Source organism: Pleurodeles waltl, chromosome 2_2 (genome assembly GCF_031143425.1).
Source record: "Pleurodeles waltl isolate 20211129_DDA chromosome 2_2, aPleWal1.hap1.20221129, whole genome shotgun sequence".
NCBI classification, from domain to species: Eukaryota; Metazoa; Chordata; class Amphibia; order Caudata; family Salamandridae; genus Pleurodeles; species Pleurodeles waltl.
Genome location: NC_090439.1, coordinates 587,588,644 through 587,609,945, shown reverse-complemented (window position 1 = coordinate 587,609,945; position 21,302 = coordinate 587,588,644). Strand labels below are relative to the sequence as shown.

The following is a 21,302-nucleotide window of genomic DNA, read 5'->3' as shown; positions in this document are numbered from 1 at the left end:
TAATGAATATTTAGTACATTTAATTAAACATTTTGTTTAATTAATGTAAATTATATTTTTATTTGTAATAAAAGTTTAGCATTGTAACTTATTTGTTTAATAAGTTACTATTAATCTTTAAACTAACAGAATAGTTTATTCTTAATTTTACATACTTTTGAATCTAAAAACATACACAGAGCGCATGGCTCACAAACTGTATTTTCTAGTATGTAAAGTAGTGATACAGTAATACTATTTGTTATTCAATGCAATTCCCAAATCTACAGGTGGAAATCGCCATCTCTCATCTTTTCTAAGGGGAGATCATCCATCATGTAAGATAACTACTTCTTAGTAAATGAGGTAGGAGCCAGGGGAGTGGCTCGAAAATATGGAATACTTGCTACCAAACGGGAGGGGTTGTAGTATTGTAATTTAATGGAAAGTACGTACAATTCTTACATATATTTATATATATAATTACAAAGGGTTATGGGGAGTTTATAGACATATATTGTCTATATTTTTGTACTCATTATGTTATATTTATTTGTTTCTATTTGCTTACTCTATTTATTTTTACGCACAATGTTTTTCGAGTCAGTATTTTTGCTATTTACTTTCAAGGTATGGAACTTCAATATTTTGTCATACTAAATTTATGAATTACAGTATTTGTGTAGTCAATATCCCGACATTCACCCACCAACAAAACACTTGTGTTCACCTTATTTCACAGAGCTGAAAAACACAAGATCATGGCCAGAACAGTTATCCCTTACTCATAAACGTAAAAGGTAGAAATGATTCAGAGGTAGCAGGGAAAATAAAGAGAATGGCGAGACAGGTTTCAGTAGAAATAAATAAACAAGACAAAAGATTCTTAAACATTAAGGTGGAAACAGTATCTGCAGCATTTTTCAATTCTTCTCCCCTTAATAAAACCACTTAAAATTACAACATGCCTTCGTAAATCTCTTCAGAAAATTATATACAGATGAATTTACTTCCTTCGTGAGAACGTCCAATTCAGCTTTTTTAAACATTAAGAAAACTATAGCCCTTTAAATACGCATCTGAACCACTTAAACATTAAAATAATTATTGACAAAGCCAATTGTTCTAACTTGTTGCATGTTTGTGAAAACCTGCATTCAGTACTTTCCTGGGGCATGCCAGGAACCTTAGGCTGTTTTCAGAGGTCCTTGTATCAGACACAAGTCTTTGATGTAACAGGCAGCAGTATTGTAAGTAGTTACTAGTAGTCCAACCACTGTCTCGTAATTTGGGATGCAAGATAATTATGAAAAGACGAGATGTCCTTGTATGTCTCTTTTTAATAACATTGAAACGGAACAATAGCAACAAATGTTGACAATGCTTTCATTTTAAGAGTGGCAGATAACGGAGTAGCAGTGGCTGTAACATATATTTTTGCATATTCACTTTCCCATCAAATGACTTTTGCTTGTTCTATATAACCTAAACAAATATCCCAAAGGCTGGGTTGTAATGGTGCCAGCTATGGTGATGGCTCAGAGTCTACGGAGAATGAAAATGGAGAAAAGAGATAGTTCAGAAAAGGAATTGGGGACAGGGACAGAGGCTGATTAGGAAGAAGGCAGTGATTGGAGATGATGCAGGAGAGAAGGCATTGATCAGGACAAAGCTGACATGGCAGAAATAAATGGGGATGGGGAGGAGGAATGGCAAGCAATGAGAAGAGGCAATATGACATAAATAGATAGCGAAGGATTGGGCGGGGGGGCTGGGAGTAAGAGGACAGCAGGAGTGAAGTGAGAAGTGACAGGGGAGTCACTACTTATAGAATACATCCCCCTCACCAAAACCTAATGGGAACAGCAATGAATAAGAGTGTAACCTTCCATAAACCGCCATGGCCTTCAAGTGCAGCCCATGAAAAAAATGCAGGAGTTTTAATGGCTTGCAGTGGGATGACACAAAGCCCACTCTCTGCGTGCTATTATATGTACTGTTTTGTTAGCTACTGTCAACCATAAACTTCCTTAATCGATAAAATGAATGTTTTGTATCATTTTCATTAATGTGTTGACCGCCAAACCGTAGGACCTTGGCCATTCTGTGGTTAGCCAGGCCATGTATCTTTTAAAGTTGAACAATTAGAGACACACATATCATGTTCTGTTATTTCATGCGCAATGCAAAGAAAGAGTATGTCCTGATAAATAGAGAGGCACATTATAGCAGAACCTCTCTTCTATCCATCAAGAGAAGCAAAGGAGGCATCCTAAGCTAGCATATAATCACCACTAAGGTTCTGCTCAAGCTTTGGCTCTCATTATCTGGCAGTATCTTCCACCTGACATATGGAGCTACTGCAACAATGCTGCAGAGCTTTACTTTCCTTTCACAGCACTCTGCTCACGACTAGCTTCACAACTGCCCTCATCTGGCATTATGGGGCCACCAACTTGAATTTGCACACAGGAAACATCCCGATCCGTGCACCATCCATCTCCTCACACCTTACACCAGGAGTTCACTCGACAAGGCTCCCCACTGGACCTTGCTCTCCAAAGCTTTCCTCTTCTTCACAGGGCACACTGCTCTTGGCAAGCAGGCAGACACTGGTGCTCCAGAGCAGGTGGTCTTGGTTTCTTTGGGTAATGTCCCCTCACCCAGCAGGAAAACTAGCAGAACTTGTTCCCCAGTCCTGGTCACAGGCAGAAGTCTTGCAGAGCTTCCCCTCCTCACACAGCCCATCTAGCTGCTTGGCAGATTACTATTTTTGAGGTCTCAATCTCCCCTTCATGTAGTCTATTTCCAGACACTAAATGTGATTTAGGGACTGGACTTAGGTCTTTGAAGATTTATACTGGGTTTCTGCTTCTTTTGAAGTGCACACTTCTCTCCCTCTTCCTTTTGAAAAGCTGCCTGTCACAGCCATGGGAGTAACTAGACCGCACTCCTGGATGTCAGATACAGTGATATGTACATTAAAGGTTACTCCTAGCCTTATTCTTTATGATTCCCTTATCAGCGCCATCTTCTTCCTGAGATGTGTCCAGGTCCCTTACTTGTGGCTCTCCCTGAATCAAGGAGCACTTTCTCTTTCTCCAGTGTTTACCACCGAGCTCACAGGAATGCAGGAATACATAAAGCTGTCAGGGGGGGATTCCTCTACCTCCTCGTCTACCAGGCAGGACTAAGCTTGCCATGCAGTGTACCATTACAGGTACACTTACACGCAGTGTGTTCACACAGCACACACCCTACCCAGTTCTGTTACCTCAATCAATCAACCAATCACTTGACTTGTAGACCGCGACTTGTCACCCCTAAGGGTATCCAGGCGCTGGCACAGTCCATGGTCTCAGTTGAAGAGCCAGGTTTTCAGTATTGTAAGGAACTGCGGTAGACCGGGGAGGTCCTGAGGTGTAGGGGGAGGAAATTCCAGGCTTTGGCTGCGAGGTAGGAGAAGGAGCATCCTCCTGCTCTATTGAGTTGTATGTGGGGGTATAGATCAGTGCAAGGGAGGGGGAGCGGAGGTGTCTAGAAGGTTTGTAGAGTCTCAGGCTGTGGATGATGTAGGTGAATCCAGAGTCATGCAGGGCCTAAAAACATGGTGGTTGAGGAGCTTGAATTGGCATCACTTCTGAACCAGGAGCCAGAGGAGTTTTAGGTGGGGGGTGTTGTGGGTGCGACCGAGATCCAGGGTGAGTCTTGCTCTGACTTTCTGGATGGTCTGTAGTCTTTGAACTAGGTGAGCCTCGATTCCAACGTAGAGGGTGTTTCCATAGTCCAGCCAGCTGGTGACGAAGGCTTAGTCTCATGTTTTGGGGAAGCCATTTGAAAATATTATGTAACATGTGCAGGGCAAAGAAGCAGGAGGATGACACTGCATGTGCTTGGGACCTCATGATGAGTGTGCTGCCAGGATGATACTGAGATTCCTCCCGTGCTCAGGTGGGTTTTGAGTGGACCCTACGTCTGTAGCTCCCAAGGGGAGTTGTTACTGCTGAACATCAAGACTTCCAGCTTATCTGTGTTGAATTTGAGGCAGTTATTTCTCCTCCAATTGGCGACACAGGTCACGCATTGGTGGAAGTTGGTTTGGGTGGCGGTGGCAGTGGAGTTTTCGGAAAGGTAAAGGATGAGTTGCGTGTTGTTAGCATAGGATATAATGTTGAGTCCGTTGGGATCTGACTATGTTGGCAAGGGGCGACATGTAGATGTTTATGAGGGTGGGGCTAAGTGATAATCCTTGAGGGACTCCACAGATGAGTGGTTTGGAGGTGTAGGGTGGAAGGTGGACTTGTTGTGTCCTATCAGTGAGGAAGGAGGCAATCCATCTGTTGGCAGCTCCTTGGATGCCTGTGTCTTGAAGTCTAGTGATGAGTGAGTGGTGGGAGACAGTGTCGAAGGGCGCTGAGAGATCAAGGAGGATAAGGGTGGCTGTCACTTCTTTGTCAAAGACTGCCTGAATGTCATCTGTGGCTGTGATCAGGGCTGTCTCGGTGCTGTGGTTGCTGCGGAATCGAGGTTGGGAGTCGTCTAAGAGGTGATTGTGGTCCAGGCAAGTAGTGAGTTGTTGGTTGATGGCTTTTTTGATGACTTGGCCAGGAAAGAGAGCTGGGTCTGTAGGTGCTGAGCTTGTTGGGGTCCGCTGAATGTTTTTTCAGCAGGGGCTTGATTTCTGCATGCTTCCAGCCTTGTGGGAAGGTGGCAAAATCCAGTGAGGTGTTGAATAGGGTGGGAAGTTTTAGGCTGATTCTGGATGCCCCTTGGTTGAAGATGTGGAGGGGCATGTGTTGGATGGGGTACATGAGTGGATGGATTTCATGACAGAGGTGGTGTCGTGAGGGAGGAGGTGGTTCCAGGTGGGTAACTTTTGGACGGTTGTGTGTGTGTGTGTGTATGTGTGTGTAGGTTTGGCCATTGAAAAAGACTTCATGCTTGAGTTGGGGGAGGTTGGGGTTTCTGTAGATTTTGGCAATGTTGCCTTGGAAGACATCTGCGAGGCTATCGTATAGGTCCTGAAAAGGAGGAGATGTTGCTTGTCGCGGTTACAGGGATGGTGAGGGCTTTCTTCGTCATCTCACATAGTTGGTGGTAATATAGGTTGAGTGCTGATTTGTTGGCGGTTCTGTCATCTAGGTCTTTGTTTGTGCACCACCTTCTCTTGAGGTGCTTGCAGTGAAGCTTGCCTATGCTGAGGTCTTCAGTGTACCAACTGGCTTGCTTGGTGGATCATCTGTGTTTCTTGTTCTCGATGGGAGTGATGATGTCAGCCCAGTCAGTGATTCAGGTATTGAAGCTTCTGACGTCCTGGCTCATGCTGTTGTGGTATTTGGACAGGTTGAGGGTGTTGGTCCATTCCGTCTATTAAGGCCTTGTTCCAGCTGTGACAGGGGCATTGGGTTGTGTCGGGGAGAGGGGAATGCGGGTCGTGATGATGAAGTGGATGATTGAGTGGTCGGTCTATGTGAGTTCGGTAGTGTCGCTGTTTTTTGATGCAGTCGCTGGAGATGAATATGCAGTTGAGCATGTGTCCTGCAATGTGCGTGTGGTCGTCTACAAGCTGGATGAGGCCATTGTTGTTCAGGCTGTTAAGGAAGTTGGCAGAGTTAGAGTAAGATATGTCTTTGAGGTGGAAGTTGAGGTCGTCCAGGAACATGTAGTCCTTTGAGAGAATGGTGTGAAGAGCAATAAAATCAGTAAGGCGGTTGCAGAAGGTGGTTCGACTTCCTAATGGACAGTATGCGACGGATCCCCTAATGGTGGATTACTCGCTCGTTTGAATAGCGAAGTTGAGGTATTACTGTGATGGTGCTGTATGTGTTGGTAGTGCATTTGATGGAGTCTCTGTGGATGATGGTGATTCCTCCGCCTGGCTTGTTCATACAGTGGGTGATTCTGTATCCTGCTAGTATGCCGGTGGCAATGTTAGGGGCTGACGTGGGTTTGAGCCAGATCTCAGTGAGGAAGACAATGTCAGGCATGAGAGTGTCTATAAAGACCGGGACCTCAGTGCAGTGTTTCCTGAGTGAGCAAGTGTTGAGGAGGTTGCATGTGGGCTTGTGGTGGGTAGCTGACATTGTGCGTCAAGTGGACTGGGTGTTGCTGAAAGGGGAGGGGGCGTACATGTTGTGATAGGTGAAGTGAAAGTGGGTACCGGTGTAAGGTCCTACCCTGGAGTGTGGTGCAGCACGATGGTTGTGTTTGTGACAGTGTCCAAGGACAAGGGTGCAGAGGGTGGTAAAAGTGAAGCTGTAGGTGGCAGTTGGAATAAAGTTCCTAGTACTGGGAACAGTATGGGCACAGATGGGCATGCCTTTGGCATGCGGCTGCCATTATGAGATAGGAGAGGGTGGTTGAACCTGGAGGAGGCTGGTGAAAAGGCAGGAAGGAGAGGGGGACATGGGAGGAGTGGGGAAGGCAGAAGCGAGAGTAAGGAACGGGAAAGGGCAAAAAGGGGCTGCAGCAAAAGCAGACTAAAAGGACTGAAAGACAGCAGAAAAAAACAAAAAGAGAGCATAAAAGAATGAAGGATTATGATGAGAATTAAGCAACAGGGAAAAGACAGAAGTGGAGAGTGAGAAAAATGGGCAGGAAACGGACGGGAACAGCAGGAAGAAGGATGGGAAAGTGAGCAGGAGCAGCAAAAAGGGCAGGAAAGAGGCTTGAGAAGAGAGTGATGCAGAAAAAGGAAGAAGAATGCAGCAGAGGAGAGAGGGTCTGGAAGAATGAGGGTCCTGGAGCTGGTCGAGGTCCAACAGAGGTAGGTGGAGAGCTAGGTCTGGGAGCCTCCATGTATTGTGTCTCCATAGAAACACATACTTTCAGTGCACACTTTACTCTGTGCGCGCTTCTCAGTACTGTAGCATTTCTGTAATGTGCCTGGGTGTGCCAATTGCCAACACACACACGATCACACACATTCACCATGCGTGCACTGCAGAAGACTACACCCTTCATGTATTTTACTTCTCACGTGCACACACACACACACACACACAGTTTATGCATTCACCATGTATGCACCACATAGCACTGTATCTCTCATGTAATGTTCTCCTCACAGGTGTACATCCAACCAGAACATGCGCTCACCATGCATGCACCGCACAGCCTTGTTCTATCCCTGTACTGTACCCTTACCAGGCATAAATATATCCAGCACAGAGTCACCACTCCTGCACTGAGCAGCACCTGACCTCTAACTGGTGTAGCCCAGTGGGTGACCTAAGCACACAGCAGCAGAACTTTAAAAAGGTGAGTATGCCTGAAGGCCTCACTCCAGTGACACAAGTTAAAAAGGACCATTTCACTCCTACTGATCATTACACAGTATGCTGCCACCACCGTGCTACTTATGTCCTGCCTTCTCCCACCATGAGGGTAGCATTTTAAGTGTGCCTCCTGGTCAAACAAGACTGCAATCCGTGATTTAGGCCTATGTCATGGCACACAAGAATGATCCAGGTTTAACAAAAATCAGCATTAGGGCTCCAGACAACAGTACACTTAGGAATTCAGGACAGTGTTGCAGATCTATCAACTTGCAGAGGACTTTTCTGTCCCAGCACTGCCTCATTATTCATCCGAGAACAAAGAAGAAACCCAGGTTTGACACCTTGAGTGCTGCTGTGGATTCTGAAGTACCTCTGGCCTTTGCACTTTGCAGGACTTTCAGAAAAACCTGTTGTCTGATTTTTAGAAAAACCCTTTCAGCTAAAGCACTAGCGCAATGTAGGCAGGGAGGACTCGACCATGAAACTGAGGATGGCATCTGATGAAAAGTGCATAGTCCGTTTCTTCTCCCTCTGAACTCAAGCACTCACTAATGAGGTCTTGATACTGACTTCTCTACAGATCTCAGTACAGATGTAACACTGATGCTCAAGATTAAGGGGCAGATTTAAGAGCTCGTATTTCACCTCCTTGTCAATATGGGTCCCTCCGACTCAGTTTTCGGAGTCATAGGGTCACTCAATGAGTGTTGCTGTGGGTGTTCCACTGCAACACCGATTGCTTTTGAAGCTGCCTCAGATTTACAAGTTGTCGTAAACCTGAGGCAGTACCAAAACTAGCATGGAAAAACAAGGAAGAATGCTTTTAGTCATCCTCGGTTTTTGCATTTCTATATGTCCTGCATTCTGCAGCACACATAGAAGAAGCAAAATGCCATGGACAATTGTTTACATGCAGGAAGAGACACCTTCCTGCACATAAACACTCTATCCCTTCAACGCAGACACCCTTGCACTATGGTGCAAAGAGGTCTGTGTTGGCGCTAGGCAGCTTAATTCAGTGCCAGTGCAGGGAGAAACGCAGGGATGCACCGCATTCCTCTAAATACGGCACACCCCTGCATTTCAAAAGTGGCGCGGTGCTGCTAGTTTTGGCGCAGCACAGCGCTGGGCCACTTTAGCATAAATCTGGGCCTAAATGTGCAACTGATGAAGGTGTGCTCATGGAAACACTGCTTCTCAGCACGTGTGAGAAATGAGAAGTTCAAGAACGAAGAAGTACATGCACAAGGGAGGTGCAACAGAGTCTTTACCTGCTAAGTCACATGGAACTGAGAAACCAGCCCCTGATACCCCACGGTGCCAGTGGCCCTGAGCTCCAGGGGGCCCCCCTCAGTCAATTACTCTGGCCTGGGAGCTCCTGGCAAAATCTGGAAGGCGTCCCATACAGGTACTTTGCAGGTGGGGGGGCTCATGTTTTGTTATGCCACTGTGAGATATTCACTCTCTCAAGCTAAAACTTGGGGCCAGATTTACAAGTGCTTCCTTGCGACACATTAGGGTCATTTTTTTTACACTAATGTGGCTCAAGGAGGCAATTTTTGCCACACAAGATATTTACAAAGTAGCGCAATGCATGCATTGCACCACTTTGCTCCACATTATGCCTGTGTCAGGCATAATGTATGCAAGGGGGTCGTTCCGGCGTTAGGAAGCCTGCAAAAATGGCACAGTGGAATCTACAAGATTTCTCTACACCATTTTTTTCGTCATTTTTAACGCCTGCTCAGAGCAGGCATTCAAGTGACTCACCCATTTTAATCAATGTGCCTCCTTGCACTTGGCTGCACTAGCGTCAACATTTTTTACCCTAGTGCAGCAAAGCACCACAATAGCGTCACAAATGTTGACATTATTGGCCTAACATGCGCCATGGTGCACCGTATTTACAGTACAATACATGGTGTCATTAGGTGGGGCAGGGGCGACGCAAGAAAACTGGTGTATCAGCACTGATGCAACAGTTTCTTGTAAATATGGCCCTTGTTATCTTCAAGACTAACATGAACTCAATTCGAATGAACATGTATGTGAGTTTGTGTGAGTATTTCCCCCTCCAAGAAAGTGGCCGCATCTTTACACCAACACACACACACACACAATCTGTCTGTCATCTACTTGTGAAAGGTCCTTAAAGATCCCAGTGATAACGCCTGCATACCAGCTTTTGTTTCCACTCTTCTTGGCCTCCTCTAAACAGATGCTCAAAATGCCATTACTCCAGGCCCAATACTGGATTCTCCAACTAGTCAGTAGTCTTTTAACTATTTTAATTACAAGCAGTTGACTTATACCTGAGCATAAGGGCAACAACTGAAAATTAGGTGTTATTCTTGGACATATCCATTAGTTCTAAGCAGTTAGTTATACTGGAGCATAAATGGCTGTTCTTGGCTACATTGGCTATACCTAACTGAGAATGTCCTGCCCTGTGCACAGTACCAGCAGGGTATGGAAAGTGGGCTTGCCCCATGGGAAGTGAAATTAAGGGAACTCTGCACATGGCATGGATGAAGGCAATACGCTGTGTGTGTTGTACTCTCCATGCATTGCTGCAGTTAAGCAAGTTTACTGTGGAGGAAACTACCACAGCCAATGCAAATTGTGCAAGGGGTAATTGAATGCCAGGTCCGAAGGGTATTATGAATAGTAATGAGGACACAGTCCGTTCTCTATGGGTAATGTTGGAAGGGGTACTGCATATGTAGTACTGCTCACAAAAAGTCTGCATGAAAGGCGACACTATGGCAATGCCCAGTGGTGTTGTAGTCATTAGTACTGTGATCAGGACGTGGACTCAGGCTCTGTCCTGTGTGAAGTAAACACAGAGCATTATCGCAGTGCTGCTGGGACATTGAGCATGGTCTTTTGTCCTCAAACCCTAGCGCCATGATGCCGGTACTGTACCTACAAGGAATGCCCTGCCCTGGGGCGTGGCCTGAGGCCGATGGAGCAGCACACGTGAAGTGGAGCTCCCGGCGGCCTTCGATCTTTGCATAAACATCCTGACCCCCCAGGCATCGGCGATCACCAGGAAAGATCCGAGGCATGCAGTGGAGCCCCTGGAGCACTGCCTGACACAAGCTAAGAGGGAACTGGCCGGCTCTGAGCGGACCGACGGCCTAGTCGCCGAAGCGGAGCAGCTGGGCAAAATGGCACGCCGTGGGGACGCGGCAGCTGAACCTGGGGAGCGGGCTGGGAATACGGTGATCGCCCAGCCCCGATGCAGCGGAAATGAACTGGGGCATAAAGGAATTGCCCGACGTCCACGCCCAGCTCTGTGGTAACCTGACGAGTAGGCGGTGAGAAGCGGAGGAGGGGCGCACCCGCAGCGAGGGCTGGATCCACACTGCGGCTCGCAGCAGAGACCGCAGCAAAATAAAAGGGCCCGGCAGCCCTCCACCTGATTCCCTCCCCTGGAGAGAGGGAGAAAAAGAAGCTAGCAGGCCCCAGTCAAGAGGAGAGCTGCAGACCGGCGACCCTATGGGCGGCGACAGGGCCCCGGGCGCGGTAGCCGGTGGAAGCTCGGGAAGCTGCGGCCCCTCCCTCCTTCGAAAGATAGGCAAGGACAGTGGGGGCATTGCGGTGCTGGATGAGCAGATGGGAACGGGCGACTGAGGGGCGCGACCCCCCCCCCCGGTGAATGACCTGAATCTGAAACCTGGGGCCTGGAACACAAGGTGGTGCCTGCGCGGGCAGCCTGAAGGCGTAAGGATGAGAACTGGACGCCCTAAAGGACTCCCACATACTGATTCAAAATAAGGAGGGACACAATAGCAGCGACTCATCCTGGCAAGGCGAAAGAAAGCACAGAATAGCCCCCAACGGGAGGGGGGGAGAGGAAAATAAAAAAAAATAAAAAAAAGGGAATCTGACTTCGGGGAACAGCCCTGAATAGAAAGTGCGGCTGCTAGACATGGGCAAACCCAAGAAGCGAGAAGGCCCAGGAGAGAACAATAGCTCACTGAGAGAAGGGGGAGCTGGTGAGTCCGATAAGGGAACCACATTGGACACCCTGCTACAGGCAATACAAGCATCCAGATAAGCTCTAAAACTAAAAATAGACTCCCTATCTGCAGATCTGACGCTCCTCAGAGACGACCACAGACGACTAACCGACAGAGTGGTGGCCAACGAAAAGTCATTAGAACAACTCACCCCAGAATGCAAGGAAATCGCCAAAACCGTGACCTCTCTGACGTCTAGGATTAAGATACTTGAGAAAAGCGTGGAGGACGGCAAAAATAGAGCACGGAGAAGCAACTTGCGCCTGGTGGGCATCCCTGAAAAGTCGGAACGAGACGCGCCGGATATGGAGTCATACTTAGAGCAGCGGATGCACAAAGAGGTAGCGCCGGAGGGCCTGTCACAATATTTCGCAATAGAAAGAGCTCGCAGAGTTCCTGCAAGAACTCCTCCTCCTGTTGCCAGACCGTGCCCGATTGTAGCAAAGCTACTACATTTTAAAGACCGAGACTTCATCCTGTCACAAGCAAGGAAAAAAGGGGAGATCACGATGGAAGGCCAGCGTATAATGATTTTCCCGGATTTCACCAAAGACACCCAGAAACAAAGAGCCACTTTCATGGAGGTCAAGCGGCGACTTAGAGAGCGCGGCATTCAATATGCTATGCTGTTCCCAGCCAAACTAAAGATCATCACAAACAATGACACACTCTTTTTTACAACACCGCAACAAGCGCGGGAATGGCTAGATGAGATGGGGCCGACAGAGAGAGAGCACAAAGAAGTAGCGACCAAAAAACGCAGAGAGCTCCCCCCCCCGGCGGAGGGGGAAACACATTACGGACATGGCCCCGCCACATAACCAGATATTGCGGGAAAGACAAGATGTGGTGAAGGCTGTGGCGTCCTTGGGTCGGAGGGAGGCCGCCTCCCCGCACCCGTCCGAATCTCTATCGGATCAGGATTTGGTTCCCGATGAAATCTCCTGCTCATCACAGGACACAACTGACAACCTACCATGATTCACCCCAGGGACGTCTGACGAGATCATTTAAAAAACAGTGGAGGCCTGCCCGCGCCCAAAAAAGAACGACTGGAGAGACATGGTTCAATTGAGTGACACAAAGGAGGATGAGCGGACATGAGGCCTCGCAGAGCTGGCCGGACCGGGAACTCAACCGCACACAGCGACACTGAAACATAATCTCTACGGTCCTGGGACTTCGTCGCAGCCCACTTATCGCAAGTACAGCTCGGGCACCGGGGAGAAAGACACGAAATTAAGCAAATTTGCGTTGAAAGGGGGCTCATGGGTTAAGCACACGGTTCTTGCCTAGCCCCCCACACTTAATGTTCACTGAGTTGGGGAAGGTTTGGATGGGAAATGTTCCACTACCAGTCCTGCAGACAGGGAGTTTGGTTTATAGAAGAATCGTTAAGTTAGCAATTAATAGGTTTCAAATAGGGGAAACAGATCCAAGCAGTAGACTCATGTGGCCAAGCTCCTGGTCATTGTCACACACGGAATGGGGGTATGAGTGCAAATACACCAATGGTCCACACATAAGTACAGAGCATGGAGAGACCACTAGATTACAAACTCCTCACATGGAATATTAGAGGACTGAACAGTCTGAGTAAGCCTTATAGGGTTTACAATCAGCTCAAAAGACGGGGAGTGCAAATAGCAATTTTACAAGAAACACACCTTATAGGAAAAGAGGTTACAGCACTGGCGAAGAGATGGAGAGGTCAGGTATATGCCACAGAATACTCAGCATACTCATGAGGGGTTCTGATATGGATACGACCAGGGGTCCCCTTTAAAAAAACGGAAACGTACATAGACTAAGAATAAAATAGCAAATTCCCTGGAAAAACTCAGTTGCTTTCACTACAAGAAATATATCAGCAGACAACACGCAGAAGGAGACAGAGCGGGGGCCTTACTGGGCTGGCTGGCAGCTCCACCGAGACAACAATCGCTCGTGATGGAGATAGAGGGCACAGAGGGAAGAAGATTATACAGCCAGGCGGAAATCAACACTAGCTTTGCCGAATACTATGCAGCACTCTACGCCCCACCCTACCACCCCTAGAGTCTGATCGGTTGAGACACCTGGAAAATATCCGGCTTCAAACCCTGGTAGGGGATGACCAACAAACACTAGGGGAGGTGATAACTCCTCGGGAGGTGACCGTTGCGGTGGAGACAATGGCCAGAGGGAAAGTACCAGCAGCAGAGGGGCTACCAGCGGAATTTTTTTAAGTATATGCGGACCTTCTGGCGCCGCTACTCAGTGATATATATAAAGAGGCGTTCGAGACCGGTAATCTACCCAGTACCACAAATGAAGCTATTGTTGTCCCATTGCCAAAACAGGACCGCCCGTCCACAGATGTGCGATCATACCATCCTTTATACAAGTTAAACATGGATTATAAAATATTGAGTCGTATCCTCGCCACCAGATTATTGCCCCACATGGAAAAACTGATCCACCCCGACCAAACCGGTTTTATTCCCAACCGTAGTACAGCCATTAACGTCGGAAGACTGACTGGAATAATGCACTCAGGCTCCCCAAACCTCACTACAGCTGCAATATTAGTGGTGGATATTGAGAAAGCGTTTGATAGCCTTAGATGGGATTACCTGGAGGCAGTGATGAAGAAGATGGGTTTGGGCCCGGGGTTCCTTAGATGGTCGAAGCTGTTAGATACCTCCCCCACAGCACGAGTTTGCACAGGTCGAACAATATCCAGCTCATATAGAATAGGGAGGGGCACCAGGCAAGGATGCTCGCTATCACCAGTACTGTTCGCCATCGCGGTTGAGCCCTTAGCACTGATGGCCAGAACAGGGGAGCACTATGAAGGACTAACCATAGAGGATAGGACGCACCAGATTGCACTATACGCAGACGACATGATAATATTCTTGAGAGATCCAAATAGAGATCTGCCTAGGGTCATGACCCTGTTAGAATGGTTTGGGGATGTCTCAGGGCTTTGCATCAATTGGCAGAAATCCCTCCTCTTCCCGCTGCAGAAAGGGACCACAACCGTCCAGAATTTTGGGTGGTCCTTGACCATGTTCCGCTATCTGGGTGTCAAGATATACCATGATCTTAGGGACCTGTTAGAGGGCAACGTGAATAGTGCAATACGGAAATTAAGAACGGACGCCCAATTCTGGAAGACACTGCCGCTATCGGTAATCGGTCGAGTAGCTCTAGTAAAAATGGTGGCACTGCCGAGACTGCTATACTGCTTCTCAACCTTGCCCGTATTGATCCTCCGATCATCCTTCAGGAAAATTGACTCCATACTTACTAGCCTTATCTGGGCGGCGGGACGCCACAGACTAGCCCTGCACAAACTCCAACGACCTACAGCAGAAGGAGGGCTGGCAGCTCCAGACATGGAATTATACTACCTAGCAGGCCAGCTTCAGTGGCTGGCTAAATGGAACGTAGTGACAGCAGGAGAGGCAGGGGAACCTCCGAAGGAGAACTCGGTAACAACTCTTGCAGGGATACTCTTGGCACCTGAGGGAAAGAGGGAGACAAGGCCGCTTGACCTTCGGGTCACAAGCACCTGTTGGAGGCGTAGCCTACAGCGCACACGAACCAAAGCCCCATATTCACCGAATATACCATTGAAGTGCCTGGCCCTGCTTTCTGGAGGGAGTTCCATAGTGGGGATCACAAAACTAGGGACATATGGTGTTACCATGGTGGGGGAGCTCTTCAGAGACGGAGAGCTCATGACATACACAGAGATGATGACACACTACGGAGTACCACCCGGAATGTTCCTCATGCACAAATCATTAATAGCATTTGTACAACGACATTGGAAACAGGGAGTTAGGGAACCCCCCACACACGCTGGATGCCATGTCATCTGTACAATAGGGGGAGACAAGAAGGTGGTATCGACAATTTACAAAACACTACAAACAGATACGCTAGCCCCTCTCAAAACTCTAAAGGCCCTTTGGCAAGCAGACATTGAGGAGCACATAGATGACGAACGCTGGGGAAACATCACAACCCATGTTTACAGAGTATCCAGGAACGCCCGTTTCAAACTGATAAATATATACAGTACATATATCACAGAGCATACCTTAGCCCTGCAAAAATAGCGTCAATGTATAACAGCATGAACAATGCATGCCCTAGATGCACAGAGCAAAAGGCAGACCTGAAACACATGCTATGGAAATGTAGAGAGTTAAAACAATACTGGGAAGAGGTTATACACGACATTATGACAGTGACAAACAGGAAGCTAGGAACCACCCCGGCAGTGGCATTGTTGGGAGGCTTTCCCAGACCTCGCTCGAAGAAAGCCACAACTAAATATATAGACTTAGCATTGATCCTAGCAAAAAGGGAAATCACAATGCACTGGAAAGACCCCAGAGGCCCACAAGCACTTAGATGGCGGGACACATTAATCAAATGGGCTGAAGCTGAGGGAGAGGCGCTACACCAGGAGATGGCAAGAGGGACCGGGAGCGTGGAAGGGGTGCAGCAATGGGACAGCCTACTAGATCGCTTAAAAGACCCAACAATCGACTCTCTGGAACAAAGTGCATCCTCGGAGGAGTCAGACTCAGCTGAGAACAGCTTTGCCATCTCGCATAGAGACTAGCACCATGCCAGGCAAGTACTGGGACTAACTCAGAGTGACAATGTCCGGGAGGAAGGAGCATCAGGATCCGAGCCGAAATAGAAGTACGGGGAGGGGGGAGGGCGCTGAGGTATAAGTAGTTGTTTGAATGTTTGTTGATAAAATGACAATAAAAATATATTTTAAAAAAATGTAATGCCCTGCCCTTACTCGAGGCACATGGCGACATTCCATGGCATGCATGTATTTGTCATTGAACTTGACAATGCCTAGTATAAATGTCAATATAATACATACATGGTGCCAGATAGGGAGAAATCACCATCTCAAAGATGAAGAAAGCAAAACAATCACACCTCTACGAATCAAAATACAGCCACGTACAAATATTATCTGATATCAATTGCAAAGTTATATCACAGAGTCATTTTCACATTTCATTAAACTTACATTACCAGTGAGTTCACAATTATTAGCATAAGAAACTTAGGGGCAGATTTAAGAGCTCCTAGCTTCTCCTTGTGCCACATTAGCGTCATTTAGGATCATGCATGCATTGAGCCACTTTGTAAGTCTTTGCGCTACATTGTGCCTAATATGGCAGACGCGATATCCCTCATGTTTGTGACAGAGTAACCCATCCGTCAAACTCCAAATCAGGCCCTTAGTTTCGACGCGTATACAATTCAACTAGCTGTTTCAAGGCCTCTTTACAATTAAAAGTGGCCCAAGACTTTATTTATTTTTTATGCTAATTTGGAGCTTTGCAGGACTAGCATCAAATAGCTAAACCTGCAAAGCCCATTGAGGCCCATTGAATACAATAGTGTGACTTCTTTTAACGCCTGCTCTGAGCAGGCGTTAAAAGTGCTGATTTCTTTGCCTCATTTTTTTCAGCACAGGCTTTAAGCCCTCCAATTACTTACCATCACATACCAGTGGTTGACTTCCGCACCACTTTTGTTTCCATGCTTATTACTGGTTTATTCCTCCTGTTTCCTCCTGGGGTGTGTGCCCCTGAAGGTGCTTTTTTAAACTTTTTGTCATGCACTTTATAAGAATGCATGGCACTCTGCCGTCCACCTTCTTCCCCTGTCTCCCCCTCGTGTTGTTTGTCCCCCATCCCTCCTCCAACTGTTCGTTGTTGCTTCTGCCTCCCTCATTTCCTGCACCTTCTTCATGTTGATTTCCCCAAGCCCTCCTTCCACTGTCTTTCGTTGCTCCCTTTCTCCTCCCTCTTGCTGTTTGTCCCCGCCCTCCTCCCACTGTCCGTTGTTCTTGCTCCCTTTTTATGCCCCTGCATCTCCCTTATGTTGCTTCCCCCAAACCCTCCTTTCCGCTGTTTTGCCCTCATGTTGCTTGTCCCCATCCCTCCACCCACGGTCCATTGTAGTTGCTCCCTCCCTCCTCCCCTGCTCTTTCTTTGTGTTGCTTCCCCACATGACATATTCCTGCTGCCTGTTTCTGCTCCCCCATGTTTTTTCCTCCTTGCACTCCTCCCGCTGTCTTTTGTTGTTCCCTCTGCTGCTTTTGTGCTGCTCCCCTCCATGCCATTCTTCTGCTGTCCTTTGCTGCTCCCTCCCCGCCCCACCTCTCTCGTGTTTCTTGACACCTTCTATTTTTTAGACAATTTGCAGAGTAGCGTCACCTGCTATGCAACATGGCTTAAAGAAAAAAAGCACTATGATGGATGTCTGGCTCGTAGCAATTGTTTGTCTTTACTTTAAGCCATGTTACATAGCAGCCAGCGCTAATGTGAAACATGTCTAGAGAACATTGACAATGCTAAAGCCTTGGGCGCAACCTATTGGTTTTGCCAATGGTTGTTTTTGTTTTTACTCTGCAATTCACACTTGGCACTTGTACAATTTCCGGGCTTTGAGAAGGGTAATCCTCAAAACATTCAAAATATAAGACGATATTTATCAGATATTTATGTTAACTGCCACTGTTTGCGCGAAACGCGCTTTGCAGTTTTATGAAAGGCAGTGCTGTTGGTTCAGTGCACGTCACTGGAAGCCAAACGAGATACACATTGTAACCCTGCATCAAATGTACATATATGTTGTTTGCAAACATGGCAACTGTCTAACTACAGTATGGTTTCCTTACAGTTTTACAATGATGAAAATTTCAGTATTTAACTTGCAACCTAGATATCTAATGTCCATCTTTTTTGTCTTTTTCAGCTAGTGCCTGCCTGGATTGCTCCCAATCTGTTAACATTTTCCGGATTTCTACTGGTTTTAGTTAAATTTTTGATATTATCATTTTATGACTGGGAGTACACTTCATCAGGTAATTGACTTAAGATAGCACAGTTAACTAAATTGCTAATTTGCTAACTGCAAATCTTTTAACTGTTGTATTTAGTGCACCATTTTCTTCAGTCTGCCTGGAATATAAAAGACCCTCAGATCTGTTAAATTTCACTGTTCATTCTGGTTGACCTAATTACTTATTGTGCTTAAAACATGGATCTGGACATTATTAGTTGTAACATGACGGGACTGGAAATACTGCTTTAATTTCTAGAATGCAAACAATTTATGGAGTAAGGAGACAACAGTTCTATAATGTTCAAATAAACAATTATGCAAGTGTAATGTAATTTAGATAACGCCTTCGTTTTCGTTCCACAGGTATTTCCATGATTCACTTTTGCAAATATATAAACTGTCAATTGTTCCTTAAAGTTGTACTGAAGTCTAATTTCTTCAGAAACGTACTCATGTCACATGATACTTTCATACAGAAAAGTAGGGTCCAGGGCCCAGAATCAGAATATGATTGTAAATGCAGCCTAAGGGGACACCAGGCAGAAAGCCGAGCCCCTTCTCTCTGTGCAAGGACATTACTCATTCATATGTTACTGGAGAGTTGCTGGGGAACACTTTTTGTAGGTAGTGATAACCTGTATACATGGCCGCCATGAACTTAGTACATTTACTCCAGTGAAGGGGAAACCGACGGGGGTACACATGAGACCCATATGACATGTGAGACTGTTCTGAATAAAGTGTGTCGCTGAGGATATAGGTATCAGCGAGAACCTGGCAGTTAAGAGCCGCAAACTGATAGGGTGAAGGGTGTAGAGCCACTCGGAACCAAGGGGTAGGTAAGGAAAGCGAGGTGAGGTAAATTACATGGAAACAGGAGATCCGAAGAATCATAAGGAGGACCTGGTACATGTGCTTGCATTTCGTAAAGTAAAACTAGTACTACATAGTCATAGTGGCAAGACTGTGTAAGACCCTAAAATAGAGACGTCACACAGAGGAAGTACCATAGGGGGTGGACGGAAACGCAGTTTTCCAGTAAAAGTCAAAAATGGGTCAGAGGCTACTGTACACTCCATGATCTTGCTTCAGTCAGAGTAGCAGAGATCTTATAAGTGAGCAGCCAGGCAGTGCTTTACAAGGAGATGTTCTTTGTGTATAATTCGGGAATTAGACCTGTTGACCCACATGAATTTAGAATTTTACCCTCGCAGCTTGTGAAGCAGAACTGTTAGCCGCATATGAAGTTAGAATTTCATCTTCTAATTGGATAAGAGAATCTTAGTGTTCTTTGTTGTCAGATTTTTTCCTTTACTCTTAAGTAGAAACGTTGGTCTGACTATAGTTATCATTTTTCCTCTAAGCTGGTCTTCAAACCTTCTCGTACTTATTTGTGATTCATTTCCATTTGTTCGAGAACTTTGTTTAATTCCCCCGACTCCTCGGTGTGTAGCACTGATGTCAAGTGTGGAAAACCGCGTCATTCACGTCACAATGGTTGAGAGAAAGGTGTGGTTGTGAGGACGGAGCTTTTGAGTCTGTACTCCGAAGCTATGGAATAACTTCCCCAAACGTCTTCAGCCTTAATCAACTCACTTTACAGTCAGAAAGCAACAAAAGTCACTTGTTTTAATCTTCTGTGTTTTTTATCTGTCGGCATGGTTTTGTTCTTAGCGACAGGAAGCCCAAGGGTGGCAGATGTGCTTTCCAAAAACAGAACAGAACACACTATAGACCAATGGTGCGCGGATCTTTGACTGTGAGAAGGGTTAGCATGACTTGGTGGTGCCAACACGCATAAGAGCACTCACATCTCAATGTGATGGACATTTGTGTAGTCTGGGGGAGATGTAGATTTTTGAGACTATCCACTTCTGCATGTGTGTCCCACATGAAGACTGTCTCATAATACATTATTATGTATACTTGATGTGTTTCTGTTGAAACCTTATCACTGCAAGGGTGTATGATTTAAGATGTGATATCACCGGCACCCGCAATATTAGGTTTTAAAGACCAAGGAATTTAGGTATATATGAGATGTACATCATTGCCATGCAACTCTTTGAAAACATCCTGGTATTTATTTTTCTTTCATGCTGTTTAATCTCTTGTTGAAATTTGATTTAAACAAACCAATAATATGCACATTTTTGTAGCTAAAACTGTGATTGCCAACTTTTTGAATTGTCAAAATGCTAAATGCAAATATCTTTGACTTTTAGAATTGCTTGCATAAAGGAATGAGTTTGGCTTCTCTAAATATTTAACAAGATAGCATTTTGTAACTTTTGTTTAACGCCTAAGCCAAGAAGAATGCTGTATAAAGAATAAATAATAGTAATTAAACATCTGTGTCAACTGGTAAATGTATTGTCAGAACCCCTTCCAGAATGTCATGGGGCAAACAGGGGGTGTGGCTTTGTATTTCTGCTGTCCAACCCTCCAAGTGCACTGAGCAACTGGGCCAAGTACTGCCCTTCACTACTTGATTGTCGGTGGGTTGAGCAGCCCAAGCCAAGCATTCGTAAGACTCACAGTAGAAACAGTAATGTCAACAAGACGATTGTCCAGTCAAATACTTGATTTTTAGGACAAAATATGATTATTTTAATGTAAACACAGACCACAGAAACAACTCACTAAGTAATCCCCACAGGCTGTTGATGCCAGGCCACTACTGTCATCCTGCGTGGAATCCCAAAGTCCCTCTTTTCCTTCTAGTGGGTTTGGTTATTACCCACTCGATAATAATGGTTACAAGCGTATCGGTTTAGCCTTAAGAGTCAATGATTGCAGTGCCAGGTGCTAAGTTTATGCAAGTGACCATCAGGTCAGACTGCCTTGTACAGTCTCACCAGATCCCGTGGCAGCTGGCAACACCGGAGTGCTTCTTCTTGGGCTCCAGTCTCCAGATGCTGCAGGTCTGCAACTTCTTGCAGTCTTTCCCCCTTGACACGTAGAACCTTCTCAGTCTTCACGTGGCTTGCGTAAGTGTTGGACCTCTCTCTCATGTGGCAATCAGGTAGTGTTCTATACAGCACCCTTGGTATGACGATACAGAGAGACAGTCCTGACTTCGTGGTGGCCTCACCTGGCACTTGGCTGCTGTTGACGTAGACTCCCATACAGAAGT

The 21,302-nt window shown here is 46.3% G+C and overlaps 1 protein-coding gene across 1 annotated transcript in view; it reads left to right on the top strand.

Moving 5' to 3' along the window:
* Positions 1–21,302, top strand: part of LOC138276821 (ethanolaminephosphotransferase 1-like) — a 355,017-nt gene that overhangs the window by 11,992 nt on the left and 321,723 nt on the right. The window contains exon 3 of the mRNA XM_069219207.1: positions 18,077–18,185. Coding sequence (XP_069075308.1) covers positions 18,077–18,185 — 109 coding nt within the window. The remainder of the gene's footprint in view (positions 1–18,076; positions 18,186–21,302) is intronic.